General features: G+C 43.8%; 1 protein-coding gene across 1 annotated transcript; it reads left to right on the forward strand.

The window, feature by feature from the left end:
• Window positions 1-644: 644 nt before the first annotated feature.
• Window positions 645-5,797, forward strand: TRIL (TLR4 interactor with leucine rich repeats). The gene has a single exon (XM_065830964.2). The coding sequence runs from the start codon at window positions 1,211-1,213 to the stop codon at window positions 3,503-3,505; it is 2,295 nt and encodes a 764-aa protein (XP_065687036.1). The 5' UTR covers window positions 645-1,210; the 3' UTR covers window positions 3,506-5,797.
• The last annotated feature ends 14,118 nt before the right edge of the window (window positions 5,798-19,915 follow it).

Raw genomic sequence — 19,915 nt, forward strand, 5'->3', positions numbered from 1 at the left:
CTTCTCTGTCATCCTTGACAGCCCTATACAGCTTTCTTATCCCAGGCACTTCCTCCTGTCCTTAGACACTTATTCACCCCATTGGCAACATTCTAGGAAAACAAAAAAAGGTTAACAGGAAAAAAAAGAGAAGTCATTGAACGGATGGGTACAAAATGTATTTTGTTTTCAGTATGCCTTCCAACACATTCCTTTCAGTCTCAATTTGTATGATATTGAGATGATTCTTTTAAACAGAAATTATTTTAAAGAGTATCTTGAACACTCTTCGTGGAGATAGAGCTACGTTCAACTGTATCTTCACTGGGAGGACTGTCAGGAACCTACTGGGCAGGATAGCACAGAGAATGAATATTCATTCTTTCATGTACTATAGACGGCTTAGTCCTGATTGCCATTTGCTTAAAACAAAGCAAAGACTTTAATCAGTGGTAAACTGAAACTATTGCTTTTGGCAGGTTTCTAAATACAAGAAAAAAAAAAAGGGGGGGGGTGGGTGGGTGGGCGACGACTTCTGTTTACTTCTGTTCCCTTCCCCCTCCCCGATGCGCGGCTCTATCTGCAGCCCATGTGGCTGGGAGGCAGCCACAGCCGGTTCCAATTCCTACTTTCCCACTTTGCGCCCCTGCTCGCTGCCGGGGCTGAGCCGAGCCAGGACCGGCCGCCGCTTCCCCCCTCCTCCCCGCCGCGCCGTCCTCCCTCTCCCCCGCTCCATCCGATCCTCCGGTCCCCCAGGGCACAGTGTGGGAAGTACGAATTTCCGCTGAGTTTTCTCGGCGAGATTCGGAGCTCGTCTTTCTCCAGCTCCCCGCTCCGCCTGCCACCCCCCTCTCCCCGCTCCGCCCGCCCCCTCCGCCCCTGGGAGAGCCGGCGGAGCAGCGGGCAGCCGCGCTGCTCCGCTCCGGCACCCCCGCCCGCCCCCCACGGCAGCGGCAGCACCGGCCCCGCCACCGCCGAACGGCAGCCTGCGGGCCGCGACGGGCGGCGGAGCCCGGGCGGCGGCAGCCTGCAGCCCTCCCGGCCACTCCGCGCCCCCGGCCAGCTCGGGCGAGCCCATGGTGCCGGGCACCGCGACCTGTAGCCGCCGCCGCGCCTGCCTGCCCGGCGCGGAGCTCAGCCCGGCGCGGAGGAGAGGAGGGGCCGATTAGCAGCCGCGGAGGAGGAGCGGGGGGATGCCGAAGAGACACAAAGCCGGCGGGGGAAGCAGCCCATGGCTCGTCCCGGGATGGAGGCGCCACGCCGGGTCCGCCTGATGGTGCTGCCGCGGGTGCTGTGGGGCTCCGTCCCCCTCTTCCTCCTGCTGCTGCCCGCGGCCGAGCCCATCTGCCCCGAGCCGTGCGACTGCCAGCAGCACCAGCACCTCCTCTGCACCAACCGAGGCCTGCGCTCGGTGCCCAAGGCTGCCGAGCCCCAGGATGTCCTCACCTACAGCCTCGGGGGCAACTTCATCGCCAACATCTCTGCCTTCGATTTCCACCGCCTGGCAGGGCTCCAGCGCCTGGACCTTCAGTACAACCGGATCCGCTCACTGCACCCCAAGGCCTTTGAGCGTCTAGGTCGGCTGGAGGAGCTCTACCTGGGCAACAACCTGCTGCCAGCACTGGTCCCCGGCACTCTCAGTGCCCTTGCCAAGCTGCGCATCCTCTATGTGAATGCCAATGAAATCGGCCGCCTCAGCGCGGCTTCCTTCTCTGGCCTTGGCAGCCTTGTCAAGCTGCGCCTGGATGGCAATGAGCTGGGCTCACTGGGTGACTCCACTTTCTCAGGGCTGCCAAACTTACTCTACCTGCACCTGGAGTCCAACCGCATCCGCTGGCTGAGCCGCGGTGCCTTCACTGGCCTGGCTAAGCTGCGCTTCCTTGACCTCTCAGGGAACCAGCAGAGCTCCCTTCGCCACCCAGACATCTTCGGGCCACTGCGCTCCCTCCACACCCTGCTGCTGGCCAGCAACAACCTGCAGCAGCTGACAGGGGGGCTCTTCCAGCACCTGCCCGGCTTGGCGAAGCTCTCTCTCAGTGGCAACCGACTGGCTCACCTGGCCCCAGATGCCTTCATAGGGCTGCGATCACTGAAGGAGCTGAGCCTGGAGGGAAACCTTCTGAGCCACCTGCCCGCTGCCCTGCTGGAGCCGCTGAGCAGCCTGGAGGCGCTGGATCTGAGCCGCAATGTGCTGACTACCCTGCACCCTGCGACCTTCGGCCACCTTGGCCACTTGCGGGAGCTCAGCCTGCGAGACAACGCGCTGGCCACCCTCCCTGGGGAGCTCTTTGCCTCTAGCCCAGCTCTCTACCGTCTGGAGCTGGAGGGGAACGCCTGGAGCTGCGACTGCCGTCTCCGTGGCCTCAAGCACCGGCTGGGGGCCTGGCACTCCCAGGGCCGCCTGCTCACCGTCTTCGTGCAGTGCCGCCAGCCGCCCGCCCTGGCCGGCAAGTACCTCGACTACCTGCAGGACGCCCAGCTGCCGCCGCCGCAAGACGGCGACCCCTGTCCCGACGGCGCCTCTCGCTCCTCCGCGTCCCCCCCGCCGGCACCGGAGGAGCAACGCCAGCCGCCGCCAGCCGCCGAGCGCATCGGCAGCAACAGCAGCGGCGCGGGGCTGCCCCGCGGGCCGCCGGGGCCGCCGCCGTCCGCCTCCACCGCCCGCCTGTTGGGGGCCGCACCGCCGAGGGCCGCGGCGGAGGCCGCAAGCCCCACGCCGCCGCTGCCCGTCCGCCCGGCGCCGCCCAGCGCGGCCTGGCCTCGGCGGGCCGGCAAGCCCCGCTCGGTGCCGGCCGCCGGCATCCCGCCGCTGGTGTCCGACCCGTGCGACTTCAACAAGCTGTTCCTCTGCAACCTGTCGGTGGAGGCGGTGGGCTCCAGCTCGGTGACGGTGCGCTGGGCCGTGCGGCCGCACCGCAGCCCACGCCTGCTGGGGCCGGTGCGGTTCCGCCTCCTCTTCGACCGCTTCGGCACCGCCGTCAAGTTCCAGCGCTTCGTCTACCTGCCGGAGCGCGCGGAGCCGGCCGCCACCCTGCGGGAGCTCCGCCCGGACACCCCCTACCTCGTCTGCGTCGAGGGCGTCCTCGGCGGCCGCGTGTGCCCGGTGGCGCCGCGGGACCACTGCGCCGGGCTGGTCACCCTGCCCGAGGGCGGCGCGGCGACGGGCGCGCCCCGCGGCCCCGACCAGCAGCTGCTCACGCTGGTGCTGCTGGCGGTGAACGCGCTGCTGCTCTTCGCGGCGCTGGCGGCCTGGGCCTCCCGCCTGCTGCGGAAGAAGGTTCTGGGGCGGCGGCGGCGAAAGGCGGCCCCCGTTCACGTCCGGCAGCTGTACTCCACTCGACGGCCCCTCCGCTCCATGGGTACCGGCGTCTCCGCCGACTTCTCGGGCTTCCAGTCCCACCGGCCGCCCCGCGGTGCCGCCTGCGCCCTCAGCGAGGCCGACCTCATCGAGTTTCCCTGCGAGCGCTTCATGGACAGCGGCGGCCGCCACGCCGACGACCACCTGCTGCAGCGGTTCGCCGACTGAGCCCGCCGAACTACCGCTCCCGGCAGGCCCCGCGCGGGGGGCGGGCGCCGCCGTGCGGCGAGGCCCGCTGGGAGCTGTAGTCCGTGCGGCGGGGGGAGGCGGCCGCCGGGCTGGCAGGGGATGGAGGCGGGACAGGCGGGCCGCGGCCTCCGAGAGGCAGCGCTGCGGAGCCCTTACCGCAGGCCGGGGCTGGAACACCGGCGTACTCGGGTCACACCTGCTGGGAGGTCAGAAGTCGTCACTAACCCAAGCAGGAGCCCTGACTGTGGCGGGAACTGTTCTTCGTCGTGAGGAGAGCAAAACGGTGGGAGCGACTGCAAAGAGCAGCTGGTGCCTCCCTCACGTGAGCTCAGCCTTAATAAGCGTAGTATTTTACAGGTGGTTTGGTTTTTTTTTCATCATGCTGCAATTGGGAAGGACAGTGCTAGTGAGCGGCCCGGCCCGGCCCTGCATGAGGACGCTTTGAACAGACCTTTTTGAGGCATCGACCCTTCCTAATTAAAAATTTGATCTGAGGGTTGTCTTTGTTGGACTGTGCTGTCTGCGAGTTGGCTGGAGGGCTGGAAATGTCTGTTCGGTGCAGGACAGTTTGAAGGCTGTGCCGTTTTAACTCAAAACTGAATGTGAGGCAATTTGATGTGCACGAGTGTGTTTTCATACTTCTTTGTAAACGGGGAAACAATAATGCAGCTGGTTTTACAGGAATATATTGCTGACACCACTAGGAAAAACTAACAGAGTTTTGTAATATGTTTACAAATGAGCTATTTTTAAATTGTTTTTGGATAAATACTGCTTGGTACTTGTACACATTATTGTGTGCTGTTAGTTGTCTGGGTCTGTGATGGTCAGTAGGTCACTGACCCTCACATAATCCATCTTTATTTCTAAATGGGTGGATGCAGAGGTGAACTGTTGATGAATAAATAATATTGGTGCCTTTCTCCACAAACAATAATAAGTGAGAATGTGTCAGGAATGTGAAATGGTCTTTAACCTAACAGGCAATTCTCTCTTAGCCTTAACCTACTAAAGTTATAAGCTTCATGTACCTCACTGTGAAATAAACATTTTTGTGTATTAATCTAGATTCCGTGTTTTGTGTAGCTGAGTGAGTAATGCTAAAGTTAAACCCTTATGCAATAGTATATGATGTTTGAATTGGTTTGTTTGGTTTCTTTTAATTAGAATTTGCTTTTGGTTTTAGAGCAATGCTAATCATTTTATGATCAGTTGCTCTCTACTTTCTTGGACTTTTACTTTCCTAAATATTTACAGAATGTGGTTCTGTTACTATGAAATATGGTGGTTTAGTTTACATTAATAATTCTCTCTGTGTGGTCTAGAAGTAAGCTAGTTAAAAAGGTCCAAACTGTGGTTACACTTGAAATGCAAATGTTTTAGATGGATTTGGGTAAATTGTTGAGACCATTGGTACTACTTCTGCTCCTTTGAATTTAATGTGCAACCTCAGATGAACTCCTGTGGAACTGAATGGCTTGAAGGACATGTTAGTAGACTATGGAGACATTCATCTCAATATCCTCCATTCCTTGCTGACCTGAGGTTATTCATGACTACATGTTGTTTATTACCATAATTGCAAGTAAGCAATTTTTTCTTTTTTTTTCCTTTTTCCTTTTTCCTTTTTTCTTTTCGTTTTTCCTTTTTGTTTTCTAGATGACCAAGTGTTTACAAAAGACACCATAGTAACTTGTACCTTCGATTGGAGTTCAGTGACTAAATGGAGAGAACAAGACTTTTATGTTCTGAGGGAATTTTGTTCAATCTTTAAATTCAAACAGGAGGAAAGGAGAGAGTGGAGAAATTTATTGTCTTAATCTTTGCTTTTTAATAGAGAAGAAAATTAAGATTTAAGTCTCGATTCTTGAGTCAGTGGCAAGAAGTCCTTTGGGATTTCGTTTTGACAGACAGCAGTTTTCATGAATATCAAGGGCCAAACTCAATTGCCAGTGTATAGATTAACATTAATAACTCTTATAGATACAGTGTTGAATGGAATTAAAACTGAAGGAATCCAGGATCAGGTTTTATTTTTGTGAAGAATCTCAAATTTCTGGTCTTGTGGACACCTGGGTGCTTTCGGCCATTTATGACTGATTGTGGAATACCCCACTGTTTGCTGTTAGAAATACAGTGGGGATTACTGAGTATAGCTGTGTATCACACTAACGTTAGCTTTATCACCGGATATTCTTCCAATGGGAGATGCATAGATGCTGTACATGGTTATAATCAATTATGTCAATAAATCCATTTGCTGAAAGAGAATTGATGTCTTAGATTGTATCTCATAATGCATCGCTCTTCAATTATAGACCGGCTGTAACTTTTTCACATTACTGAGACTGCTGTTTCTTGGGACTGCCCAGAGTGCCTCATCATTCATTCCCTCATGTCTTCTCACCATACATCATGTTTTCCATTTTAGTTGCAATATGTTTGGATAGTGCAAACACTCGAAAAAATTTAAATGGTCAGTTTTGAAACAAGTAGATCACTGTCCCCACATAGAGTAATAAGGTCCTGTTACATGAATGAACTAATGATTCTTTCTAAGCTAAATAAGAAATTATTGTTTGGGATTATATATTTTTTTTGTACTCATAGCAAATTACAGTTCTGAGGGTTTTTCAGTAATATCAGGCTAATGATATAAATATGTTGTCAAATTCAGCATATACATGTTGTTCTAATTAAGAATTCACTGCTTCTTTTACAATTTATACAAATGACTGGAGAATTGCTTGAATGAAATAGCTCTCTGCTCCAGCCTGGGAGAAGTGAATACATAGATCAATACAACAACAATAACAACAAAAAGATGGGTAGCAGAATGAAGTTGGTGACTTCTTAAAAGTCACACATACTGTAACTCTAGGATTACTTGGGCTTTGTGTACAGCTCTTTTGTAGGGGGGGAGCTGAACTAGTAGGTGTGTGAGGAAACAGATGTCAGTGACATTTGATGACTGAATCATGTAAATACAGGGTGTTTCAAAAAGATGGGCCCAATTTGAAATTGCTATATTTCTGCAGCCATGAGCTGCCAATGAATGAAACTCTTACCACTTGAAAGGGCAGGGCACAGAGTTTCAAATGGTCCAGATGACCTCAAAAACAGGATCATGGCAGCAGTGACCTCAGTGGAAGAAGACACTCTGAGAGGTGTTTGGGTTGAGTTCAGCTATTGCCTCGATGTTGTCCGTACGGCTGGTGGAGGGAACATACAGCATTTTTATATAAAGCGGTTACTAACACCTGATAACTCATTAAACTGTTTGTAAATTTTTGTGTAATTGTAACAGGTTGCCATTGTGAAAGACACTGCTTTGAAATGGGGTCCATCTTTTTGAAACAGTCTGTATTACATGACTCTATTTTTACCAGTAGTAAAATATTTATAGATATTTGTGTCATATTTAAAGTAAGATCCTTTCTACAGAATGACTGTAAAAATAGCCCTTTCTAGATGGATTAATCTGCCATCAATTTGTGCTCAAAATGTTTCTCCTTCCAGCAAAAAGAGAGTTTTACTGCCCTGTCTCCTCCTAGAACCCATGCACCTTGGGGAAGACTGAACTGCATGCTGTTCTCTTGTTAAGCAGCTACAGAGCATGTTATCTATTGCGGATTGAAAATCACCCAAATATTGTCCCTTCAAATTAAGTGGGTGGCTGCTGGGGGGTCCCCACAAGATACTGGGATTTCCCTGGTGGCAGCACTGCTTGGTTCAGCAGCCTCTGCCTGCCTTCTTCTCCCCCCAAGTTCCCGACCCTTCGCTGCAGTCAGCTGGCAGGGTTGTTTGTGCAGCTGGAAGGTGAACTGCAAAATTGATCCTCCTGGAAAACAACCTTTCCTAGTACCTTCCCGCACCTCTGTTTTTCAGCCAGCAGCATTTCTTTGATTCTGTTCAACTTGCAAAAGTATTGGAAGAAGCAAAATGTGGAGGTGCAGTGCAGGGGCAATAAAAAGCAGTCAAAGATGGGAAGTTGCTTAAAACAATCTCAAGTAGCTTGGACACACATTGTGTCTACAGCCTAAGAAAATATAGAATATTCACAATACAAAAAAAAATCCTGTGTAGATAATATACCTGTACCGGAAAATCGTTAATGACCTGCAAAACTGAAAACAATTACAACTTCTCCATGAGACCTTAGAAACAGTGATGTTACAGCACAGGGCTGGAGAGAAATAATCTGAAGAGATCAGGGCTTTAATTGTGTCAGTGAAGGTCAACATGTGCATGAAAACCCTTATTGAAAAGCACTACTTGACTATCAGAGCCTGTGTTAACCCAGTTGGATTTATAAAAATATTTATTTCTTTATGCAGTGCTATATTTAGGTTTCACAATGCATTTTGAATGCCACTCTTTAAAATACCATCATCATTTAAACCATGTTATTAGCCTTACAAGAAGGGACCTGGTATATTATATGTTTCTTGTGCCTTTGGAAAATGAGAAATTGGAAGAACAAAGAAGAGTCTGCTCCAGTTCCCTCAATATATTTATTTAAATAGTAAACCTATATTTAGACTGTAGCATGTGAGTCCACAAAAAAATCATTTGTTCTCATGACAGTATATGTATTTGCAGAAAACCCCTTCTGTGAGCAAGAGAAACACTACTTCATTTCCAAAAACCTGGCTGCTTACACTAACTCACGTTTCTGTGGCCACCAAGGGTGTGCGTATGTTGTGTGGGGTCCATAAGTGAAGCTTCAGTTTAAAAAATGATTTGTAAAATCAGATCAGCCAAATTATGTGTACACAGTGATGTACCTGTTTTTTCATCTGGGGAATTCTTTTGAGAGGAGTTGATATATAAATGTTGATCTGTAATCTGATATTTGTTAAGTAGAAATGGGGAATGAATGTAAGGAAATGGTGTGTGTGCTGGACATTGGATTTGTTCTTTTTGCTCCATGCTAAATATAGTGTAGATTTGGCTGCCTGTCCAACTACTGCTGTTGTGTTTTTCTCCATAAAAAGCTGAGTTTTCTCAAGAGTGTGCTTTAATTCCCACAGAAATTAAATTCCCATAGAAAAAACAGTGAATTGTATTTAAACACAAATATTTATCTTAGTATCATTGTACATGACTTTATTTATATAGATGCTCTTTTATCTACTTTTTATAAATAAATCTATATCTCATTTGTTTTCACAAAGAAGACCATAAGAATAAAAATGAATAATACAGTATGAATAAATAGCTGGAAGAAAACTACCTAAAAACATAACAGGCATATTTACTAATGAAGAAGAATCTGACACTTTAAAGATAATTTAAGAGTATTTTTCATGTGACACGTATATAATTTATTTTTGGATTTTAAATGTACATTTATTTTTAATTTTAGAATATATGCATAATAATTTTATGTCATAGAAACAAGCTATTAGTCCAAGGATGGAGAGGTCCCACATATATAAATATTAAAAGCTACTGAGTCCTACAAACAAAATTGAGGCATTGTTAGAAGTATTAATTCTTACTAAAGTATTACCTGTTTTTTCATCTCAAAGTGCATTTGAAGTTGCTGTCAGACAGTAGTCCTTAGCTTATACATTAAATGGTGTCTCTGGACTTCAAATAGATAGATGTAATCCTATTCCTTACTTTACTGAGGTTTATTTTAAATGTTCAGACAAACATATTCTTAAATCACATTAACATTTTTTTCCAGATATTTCAATTTTTTCTGTATTCTGTATTTCAAGATACCTCACTGCTCTGTTGAGATCCATCCATCCATGTGGAACCTGTACCAGGGGAGAATCTGAACAAACTTTGGAGCAATCTGTCATTCAACATATGTAAACTACTTCGCGATGTAGCAAGTGCTCAGAGGTTGTGAAGTGAGAGTATTGTTTTCTATAATCTTGTGGGAATGAATGACCAACAAAACGTTCACATATGGTCATAGCTGTGCCCTCTAGCTATGGCAAATATATTGATGTAATACAGCACCTTATGCATTAGTCTGGTCTAGTCTAGTTAATTTTAATTTGTCATGTGAGACCAGAAACAAACAAACAAACAAACAAACAAACAAAAACTTGATTATGAGACCTGAATTTCAAGGAAATAGAGTGGATAAGCTTTTTGTAGAGACCCTTTGACAAAAATCCTGTTAGCCAGACTCTTGTCTAGTTCATTTAACTAACTTCTCAGGCGTGCAGTTTGTGTAATTGTCATTAGTTTACTGTATGTTTGTTTAGTCGTAGTAAATGTTTAGAAGCCATTTGAAGGCCTGGATATATATAATAGATACAAATCATACATAACAAAATAATGAGAAGAATTTTCTCATTGAGAGACTTGATTTACCTCATAAGGGGCAAGTATTTCAGGGATGTTGTCTTTAAAATAAACTTGAATTCCAGTTCTAAGACAAGAAAGGTATTCTCTTCTCTTGGAACAAGAAGCAGATAGGAAGGTTGTAGGTAATTGCATTTAATACCTTGCCAATAAGAGAAAATATTTACATTATGTTAACAAATAATATTACATGGAGATATGCATGTATCGTTTCTGGATCCAGAATAGTTCACTGAAATTATGTCTGTGCTGTGACTTTCAAACCAAGAGGTCCACTGTTACACTTTTGTGCCTCCTCCTGATAGCAGAGAAAGGTATGTCCAAATCTGTGGTTTAGTACAGTCATTAACTTCATCTGTCATTGTACCAGTGACATATGTATCATTGTACCATTGATATTACTTTTCTTCCCATCTTGCTTAATATTTAAATATTGAAGTTTAAATTAAGTTTAAATACTGACATTACTTAGCATGGTTAGAAGCCACTATCTGACTACTATAAAATGATTTGAAATTAGGGAGAATACTCCTTGTTGATACTTATCAGATGAAAGGTCAGAAAGAATTTTACTCTAGACAAATACACTCAGGAAAAACATGCTTTCAGGAAAATAAAAAGAAAAAGAAGTTTTGTTTATAACTGTTATAACAGCATGATAACAGGGTTTATTTGCCATTACTATGTCGTGATCTAAATCTTGAATGAGTGTACTAGTACAAGACAAGGCTCATATGTTAGACTTATGAGACAATTTGGAACGTTGCTCAGTACACATAGCAGATGTTTTAGCATGCCATATTCTTTTTGCAGCAGCAGCTTGATCCTCCTTCTGGTTTTGCTCTGGTAGATGGAAAAGATTTCAAGACTTAATGTAAGTGCCCATTGGTAAAAGGTCTGTGCCAATGGAATTAATTGTATTGCAGAACTGTGCTCTTAAGATTCAGTGTTCATCTTAAAAAAGAAAAAAAATATTTAAGTCTCGGATCTGATCAGCTTGGAGGGATGAACCTGAGTGTTAACTGGCATGGAAATGTCTTTCTCAGCTGATAATTACTGAAGAGGTGGAATCTTTCATGATCACTGTAGTTAGTTGTTAACTCTCAAACCTAAAGAAGTCAAACCAAACACCAAATTTTTCATTGTTGATGACATAAGGGCCTAGTTAGCTCATTTTCCCCAAAACCACACTCCTCCACTTCCTCTTGTTGCCTAAAAAAAAATCTACTTATAATTTAAAATATTTTATCAAAACCTTCTGTTTTTCTTTCTCCCAACAGCACTCCTGCATTAGATGTCAACAGTATAAAACTCTGCAACCTGTTGCAGCTTTATAATGTAAGATGGGCGGAAGTAACTCAGAGATGACTGTACTCACTGAGTTCAACAGGAAAATGAATCAAGTAGTAAATGTGCCACCACATCTGGAACTCGACAGTAGTTCCCATAAGCCTGGTGCAGGTGATCCTTGCTGTACTTTTTTATATCTTACTAATTGGCACAGGGTTTCCTCCAACAGATTAGGGACATTCTGTTCAACCTTGTATCCATTCAGTTATTTGGTTTTCCTTATTTTAAAAATTCTATAGAATGGGTGTTTGCTTTTGTTTTATCTGTTTTGAAAGACAGGTAACAACCATTTAAAATAGAGTCTGCTCTTAAAAAAGAGGAGGAAGGAGTACATGAACTTTAAACAAATATTGCTTAAACGGAAGTTATCTTATTCAGAAACAATTTGTGATTGGAATGATTCACTGGGATCCTACTGATACAATTCTGCTGGCAAAAAGGGAAGTTCAGAGACTTCTGGTTTTCCTGCCAGGATGTATCCCCAAGAACCTGAGACTGCACAGGTCCAGTGGGAACTAAAGATATCCTGTCCTTCCATTTCTGTGGCTCAAATGGAAAAGAGATTCAGGGTCAGCAGCTTTTTTGATGGAATGGCTAAGAACTTTATTTATTCTATAACATATATATTGACCTAAGCTAATTTTGTAACTGGAGAGTTATAAATATGTTTCATGCTAAAGCCAGCATCAAAAAACTGTCATTTTTGGAGACACCACCTCCTTACTTTTCCTCTCTAAAACTGAAGTCAGCACAGACTGAAATATCTGACAGTTTGGTGAAGGAGTTAACAGCTCTTTGGGGTGTCTGTAATATGTGACTGGGTAAACTTTATTCAGTTAAAATAGTGCTTCATATATTTTATTTAGAGGTATTTAGAATATATCCCCGGCAGAAAATAGTAATTAATTCCAAACCGTTAGCTTGTAACTATACTGACCTACTTAGATTTTGGATTCATTTGTTGTTTAAATTTGCACTTGCAAGTGCACCTGAGACTTTCCTGAACTTCAGTCTCATCATATGTTTTTACTCAACCTGCTAAAATCACCTGCCATTCCAATTAGCACAACTGTACCTGCAAAACTGCTGCTGTTCTGCTGTTCTCACTTACAGCTTATTTTTTTTTTTAGCCTTTTCACTTATGCTATGGTAGCAAATTATCTTAATCTATGAACTCTTAGGCCTTGAGATGTGCAATTGCTTATGCAACAGTAGAATGGACAGTTTTCCCAGCCTTCCAAAGACTGCCAGAGTCTAACAACCAGAACAGGTTTGGGTGTTGTTTTGTTGGTTGGTTGGTTGATTAGTTCATTTGGTTGTTGTTGTTGTTTTTCTTTTTTCATTTTCTGTGTTAAATGATCGATTAGAGCTTGCAAATATGCTACTGTTGAGAAAATTTGCCAGTAGTAACAGTGGTGGCAGGACCCAAATATGTATACACTGGCATAATAATTTGACTGTTCAGATTGGGAACTCTACAAAATTTGGCCACACACAAAACATCACTGGAACTGATTTTAGAGCTTTAGGACTTACTAGTTATGTTATTGTGTTGTTTCATTTTATTTTGTTTTCCTCAAAATGTTCTGTGTCTTCTACCCCATTCTATTGCCTCCTTCTCCGTTTGGCCAGAGGGCTTTGGATTAACGTGGCAAAAGTGACTGGAATATGTGTTTAAGAATGCTGAGTATCCAGTGTGTCTGAGAAGCTGCTGGTGCCTAGAAAATATGATGCCTTAGAAAATGTGTGAAATACAGAATTCTGGAGGCACTCAAGTTCAACATTATGGTCAATACATAAATAGCTGTCTAAATTCAGCTGTTATCATCCCTGTTTATCCCGTTATCAAGGTTAGCTTCCTTTTGTTTCTCTTTGTGATCTGCAATGAGGTGTCAGGTTTTGTACCTCTTACATTGTGTTTTGACCTGACCCTGATTACTATAGCCAGCATTCCTCTCCAGAGTGGCCAGAACATGTATTGTGTATTGGTTTTAAGTAGTATCAACAGAGTACAAGAGGAAAACGATTATGGATTTAGAAAATGTGTTTCTTGCCTAAAGCTTTGGCATTCTACTGACAATCATTCAGGCAGACAGCCCCAGTGATCTATAATTTGGTCTGATTCTTCAGGAAGACTGCTGCCTCTCTCCTGAGAGGGGAAAAGCTGTCAGCCTTCTTCCATTCTGCGTTTGTGATCTTTCCGGTTTGGATGAAACTAGTTCCGAAGTTTCTTTACAGAAGGAGGTAAACTCCTGACATGTGGGCCAGTGGAAGAGCTTTTATCACCTGTATGTGTTTTCACATCAAAGAGCTTGTGTAGCTGCCTGTTTCTCAGACTGTGCCCTTTGGACCTAAAGCATCAGAATCAGACAGGAATGGTCAGAAACCAAATTTTCATTCATGAATCTGAATAATCAGACCAAGAGCATTTCACACGTTACACAGAGGAATTCTGAACCAGGAACAATTTTTCCTAAAGGCACTAATCTCATTTTAGGCAGCCTTCTCTTGCTGGTCACCGAGGGAGCTGCCCTGCAGAGCGGTCACTCTCTCCTGTGCTCCCCCTCTGTGGGCTGCTGGGATTAGCCTGCATTTCTCAGAAGCCTTTGCAGGCATTTTTTGCTTCTTGCTTCTTTTTTTTTTGTTTGTTTTGTTTTGTTTTGTTTCCTGCTGTATAATAGGCCCTATCCATGTCTCTTCTTCTTTGCCTTACCAAGTTTTTAAATGTCAGGATTACAGCAACTGGGTCATTACAACAGAGCTGCCGAAACTGATATAATGACCTCCGTGCATTTTGCAGTCAGGAGTTAGAATCAATGCTTTATAATGCTGAAACATTTTAAGCAATCTGTGTGTCACAATTGCCCTGCCCTTTTTGTGTCCTCAGATTCTCAATTTACTCTTCTAAATAAGTAAGTGAAGCTTTTCTGACCCACCTTTTCCATGTAAAGTCATTATGTCTGACCCATAAATATAAACTTCCAAAGAGCAAATACTTTGCATCTGAAAAGGTCAGAATAGCATGTATTTTCCTGAGGGGAGAGAAGCCGTCTCAATATATCCAGGAAGACTTTATTTACCATCCACTTGAAATCATATAAAGTTAAATACCACTTTGCAAAAGGGATTGTTTTGGAGAACAGCAGGGGTGTAGTTAAAACTATATTTATTATATATTGCTAAGAAATTTGGACTACAGAATTACAGCATAAACCCACAGTTGTTTACTAATCCTCCAGATTAAATTATTATTCCTGGAATTATTTATCTGTGTAAATACATTATGGCAAACTGGTGCAACACAATGGATCCCAAGGAAGCCGGTTTTTTGCTAATTTCAGTGGATCTACATCAGACCTGAACATGAGCCAGTCTTTCTGTTTTCCTGCTTCTGCTGCAAAAATCAGCTGTGGATATTAAAAAGAATTGGTCATCTATTTAAACAGAAGTCTGATTTAAGAAAAATCAATTATCGATCTGTTTAATGCAACTGCAAAGTTATATACACATCATCTGTGACACAGTGTGTGAAACAAATTAATTTCTGGAAAATGTTCGTCTGTGATTCAGCTATGTCTGTTATACTTCTTGGAATATCACACGGAAAATGAAGCTACCAAAAGGAAACATCTGTTTGCATCTGAAAACCCAAACATTTCTGAAGTTTAGCAACATGCATTCTTCTTGGGGCTGCCACCTATTATATTCAGCTCTACAGCAAATACCAAAAGGACACTTGAGGTGACCTTTTGTATCAGATTAAACAAAATGAGAAAACACTTGGCAATCAGACTTCCTCTGCTGGGCCATGGGAAAAAGCAGAGCAGAGGAACAGATACAGTAAAAACATATTCATTCAATCTGATTTGCTTTAGGAGAGTCCAGCAGTGAAAGGAACAACTAGCCGTGAAAAACCTGAGCTCTCTGTAATTTGGCACCTCTTGAAGCCTGTCTAGATACTCCTGACAAGGGCTATCTCAAGCAGCAATAAACCAGGAGGGGATGAAGAAAAACAAAGGGCTAGAAAACATTATGTGGGAAAAGGTTTTCTTTCAAAAGCTGTGCCTTAGCGGAAAAATATCCCCAGTGGACTGAAGTTTGGATATCAATGTTCTGGTTGCATGTTAACACGCACTGGTTTGGAATAATTTTATTTTGCATGTTTCTTTAAAACACTATGTGGATTTCAAGGTTCCCTGTGCTTGTGTAAATCTGTAACTCCCTTGTTTGTCGGTGCGCTGAACAAAGCTGCGGGAGGGAAACAAACTGTAGTTTCCCAGTGAGGTTAAGCTAGCACAAGCCAGAATGCTGTTAAAATAATAGTCGTGTTTACTGGTGGGTGCTCATCCCTTCCATCTGTCCATCCAACACATGCTGGGTAACAGCACTGCTGATAGGACATATTGCTGCTCCTTCCCGCTTGTTGGTGAGATCACCGACTGATCCCACTGGGCATATTATCTGTTAATTTTGAACCCTTCTTTCATATACAGTATGCATTTGGTTAACTGTTCATCTCCATCTAAGAGGCGGGGATATAAATTCCTGGTATAGCTAAATATTTCCCAAAGAGATTTTGTGCTGGAATTAGTCCTGTGGGTTGCCATGGTGTGTTTCAAACATCCCATAGAGCTAAGTTCAGTGCTTCTGGCCACTTAAATCAAGTGTGTGTGCATATTCTAGCTACTTTTAATATCTTGTTCATTCTTTTTACCTGTTCTGAAGAGTGTGGATGATTTTGAGTATGCAGATTCTTCTCTATTTTCAGTGCTTTATATTGCTGTTTGATTATGCTTGCTGCAAAATGGGTATCCCTGTCTGACTCAGTTGACTCTGGAACCCCATACCTGGGTATAATTTCTTTCAATAAGGCTTTTATTACTCCTACTGTACCTGTTTTTCTTGTTGAGAAGGCATCTACCCACCCTCATAGCTGACCTACTGTTGCTAGGGAATGTTTTTATCCATTTGTAGCCAGAATTTCTACATAATCTATTTGCAATTGCTGAAACGGAAAATAGGCCCATGGTTGTCCTCCTAACTCTGAGTTTGGTTTCGGATTTGAGAACTTTTGGCTGGTTGGGCAGCTCCTGGTGATTCTTTTTGTGGCAATGTAAACACCCGGTGCTGTCCACACTCTCTGTACCTGGTTGGCTACCGCCTCTGCTCTTCCATGACCTTTGTCGTGAAACCACCTAATCACAGCAGTAGTATCTTTGGTAATATCAGCTTTGCCCCAGTTGTCTATGTTCCATCATCATCTTGTTTTGCTTCCCACTTTTCCTATTGTCTCTTTTCTCCCATTCTGCAAATGACAGTGCATGAATAATAGGAGTAGTCACCTCTACTATGCAAATGACAGATATATGATGAAATGACATCCCACTCTAAAAGGTGAACAGATAAAGCAGTCATTAGGGAAGAGAGGATAAATGCAAATGTTTAACTGTTATGATGATTTGGATTATTATGCAGTAGGTCTAGACACCAGGGCCCTACCTAAGGAGGTTCAACTTTAGACCTTCAGTGTACTAGGAATAGTTCAGTTTGGTTTCCTCAAACCAGTTGTTCAATATCACAAGTAATTCTCTAAATGTTGCAGCCTGCCTCCAACCTGCCTTGCTCCTTGCTGCTTTTGCTTCCCATCCACAGCAGTTGCACGTGCTCAGATCTTGGAGTCCTTCCCTGTGTGCAAGCATTCAGCCTTTCCAGGCTTCTCCTAACTGGATGGGATGCAAAGGGCAGCCTCCATCTGCCTTCCAGAGGGGAGCAGCTGCAGGGAGAGTGGGAAGACATAAGGACACCAAGGTTTCCACCACAGCCATGCAGGGAAGAAGCCCAGAGGACAAAATTCAAGACCCCGTATCTAGCCACTAAGCAAGGATGGGGGAAAAAAAGAGAGGGAGACTTTGCCTGGAGGCAAAACTGCAACAATTACAGGGATGATGGCCAAACAAGGGCTTGGTGAGGAAAAAAGTTTGCAGCACGCAGAACCTTTGACTGGGTTATGAAAATTCAAGGCCAGAAGATGTTCATAGGGTTGTTTTGGCCTTGCCGCATTGTTTTACTTTCATATCCCTGTTGAACATCCAGGAGAGAGAGGTCTGTGTTTACTTGTTGGGTTTTTTTCTTTCAGAATAAAGGAATATGAGTGTTTGAACACCCTTCCCATTCTTGTCCATCTGTGCACTAAGGAGTCAGAGATAGCTGGTGACAGAAGTTTTCTTGACAAAAAAGTGACCCATCTTTGGCCACTTTTTCTTGAAAGAAAAAGTGGCGGCTACCTCCAGCAGCAAAGTCTCATTGCTTAGCGGTAAGAAGGTCTAAAAGCACTTCCAGTAGGATCGCAGACTCTTCCTGGCTCTGGGCAGCTGGAAGGAAAGGCACCACAGCCAAGTTCTACCTTTGCTACATAGCTTTGCTGCTTCTCCATTTCTCCCTGCATGTGTTGTAGTCTATCGCACTCACTGCCAGGCACCTAGCATGAGTCTTACGGCTGTAGATTGATGCTGTTCAATCACAAGTAATGGCAAATATCACATTTCTTGGAAATAAAAGTAATTTCTGTAGATTGATGCTGTTCAATCACAAGTAATGGCAAATATCACATTTCTTGGAAATAAAAGTAATTTCTTTAAAAGTTGCTGAAAGTCACAGGAGCTTTGGACTGCTGAATGAGGTGTATGTTTAAGCTCCCATCAGGGTAATGGTAGTGTTGGCTGGATGTTGCAGGGTAATCTTTAGCAAATAGTAGCTGAATTTTTGGAAGTTTTGCAACTAAGGATAGAGAGAAGGCAGGGAGGTGGGTGGCTGAGGAAGCACAAACACATATACATTTCTTGAAGTGCAACCCTTAGGCTATTTTTTTCTTTGTATCTTTTTTTTTTCCTTTTCTCTTTTTCCTTGTTTTTTTTTATGTTCACCCATTTTTCTGAATTTTCCTTCTACTTTTTCTCTAGCTCCCTGCTACTGACATTGCTCTCACAGCTCTGTTAGAGCCCTCGCAGTGTTCTTTCTGGCTGAGTGTTCATCATCATATGTATTCTCTGCCTGAGTTGCCCTAGCAGTCTGCAACAAAGGCCTTTAGGCCTTTTCTCCTTGTACATGGTTCCTCCTGAAACTGGGGAGCATTTCTAGGGCAGTTAGTTTTCTTTGACCCTTTTCTCCCTGTTTTACTTGGATCCCCTTTCACAATACAAAAGCACACTTATCTCTTTCTCTCGCTTGTCCAAACATCCTTGTTTGACTTGGTGAATGAGTTTATATGTCTCCTTCATAAAATTTGGAAGTATATTTATTCTGAAATGAGTAACTTTCAGTCTCCAACCACCTTCATAGAGATAGAAAAAAAAGGTTGCTTTATTAGGTTTCAACCTTCTTGTTGCTTGGGTCATATTCAGTTCAGTAGATGATATTTGTTTTAAAGACTATAGACTCCTGTGTGGCAAACTCATGAAATAATCCTGCTCAGATATTGAATGCTATCCCATAATTATGTCATAACTTCAACTGGAATAGATTTCCACAAGTTAGTTCAACGGGAAAACATTTTAACATGTTAACATGTGTCAGATCCTTAGGGCCTGCCTACCCTCATGAGATATGTTGAAAGGATGCTGTTTGAGGAAGCTGGGGCTTACTTCAGCACAGTTTTCAATAAATAGTAACACATTACAGCTGAAAACCAGTTTAAGGTTGTTGGTTCTTCCTTTCTTTTTTTACTGTTAGCGTGAACCAGGCAGATGAATTTCTGGGGAAAAGTGGATGAAAAGTACAGGGTGTTTCACAAAGATGGACCCAATTTCAAAGCAATTATTTTGAAAATTAATACTGTTTTTAAAACTGGTTCACATATTTGAATAGGTATTTGGGAATACATCTACTTGTTAGGATAGGAAGGTGTGAACAGTATTGTCTGCATGTCCGAGTACCCACGTACTAGTCACCACATCTGGCCCCAGAATGCTTCTTCAGCCTCTAGCTTAGGTTGAAAACCCTGTTGGCCTTTTGGATGAGAAGGGGCATGGCCTCCAGGACTTACCTCCCCACTCGACATTTTCCTTGCAATTGCATTGTTTCTGTGGTAATAATTTTCATGTTACTTCCTGTTACTTCCTGATCCAGTTTTTCTCTAGAACCTAAATAACAGCATCACCTCTTCCAAGGTACTTAAAGAAACCAGATAGTTTTCACGATGATGTCTATCAGCAAAGTTTTGCTAATAAGTAACACAAACCGAAGTTACTTTGTCAAGCTAAAGAAGTTAAAGAATAGAATTAGTGAGGAGTTCAAAAAACATTTACACATGGTCAGAACTGTCTAGACACAGTCTCAGGTAACCATCTCTATGGGGACCTGCTTGAACAGAAGGGTTAGACCAGATGACCTCAGAGGTCTCTTCCAGCCTCACCTTTTCACCTTCTGTGATTCTGTGTCTTAATTTTCAGCCATATCCATTTGCATTATTTAAGCAGTAATGGAAGCTATTTTCACCCAAGGTACAAGTAGAACTGCTAATTGAAGATATATGTAGGGTTTTTTCCCCATATCACATACACTGAAGTATATGCACTGCTGAAGTTCATTGGGTGAAAATCAAATACCAGTCTGTGTCTAGACACTTTGAACATCTAGCAGTGGTGGGGTTGGTTAGCCAGGGTTTGTGGGGTTTGTTTGTGTTGGTTTTGGTTTGTTGCTGTTGTCGGTTTT

The sequence above is a fragment of the Patagioenas fasciata genome, chromosome 2 (assembly GCF_037038585.1).
Source record: "Patagioenas fasciata isolate bPatFas1 chromosome 2, bPatFas1.hap1, whole genome shotgun sequence".
Classification (NCBI taxonomy): Eukaryota; Metazoa; Chordata; class Aves; order Columbiformes; family Columbidae; genus Patagioenas; species Patagioenas fasciata.

Coding starts and splice junctions, on each gene's coding strand:
- TRIL (XM_065830964.2), top strand. CDS start 1,211: ATGGCTCGTCCCGGGATGGAGGCGCCACGCCGGGTCCGCCTGATGGTG.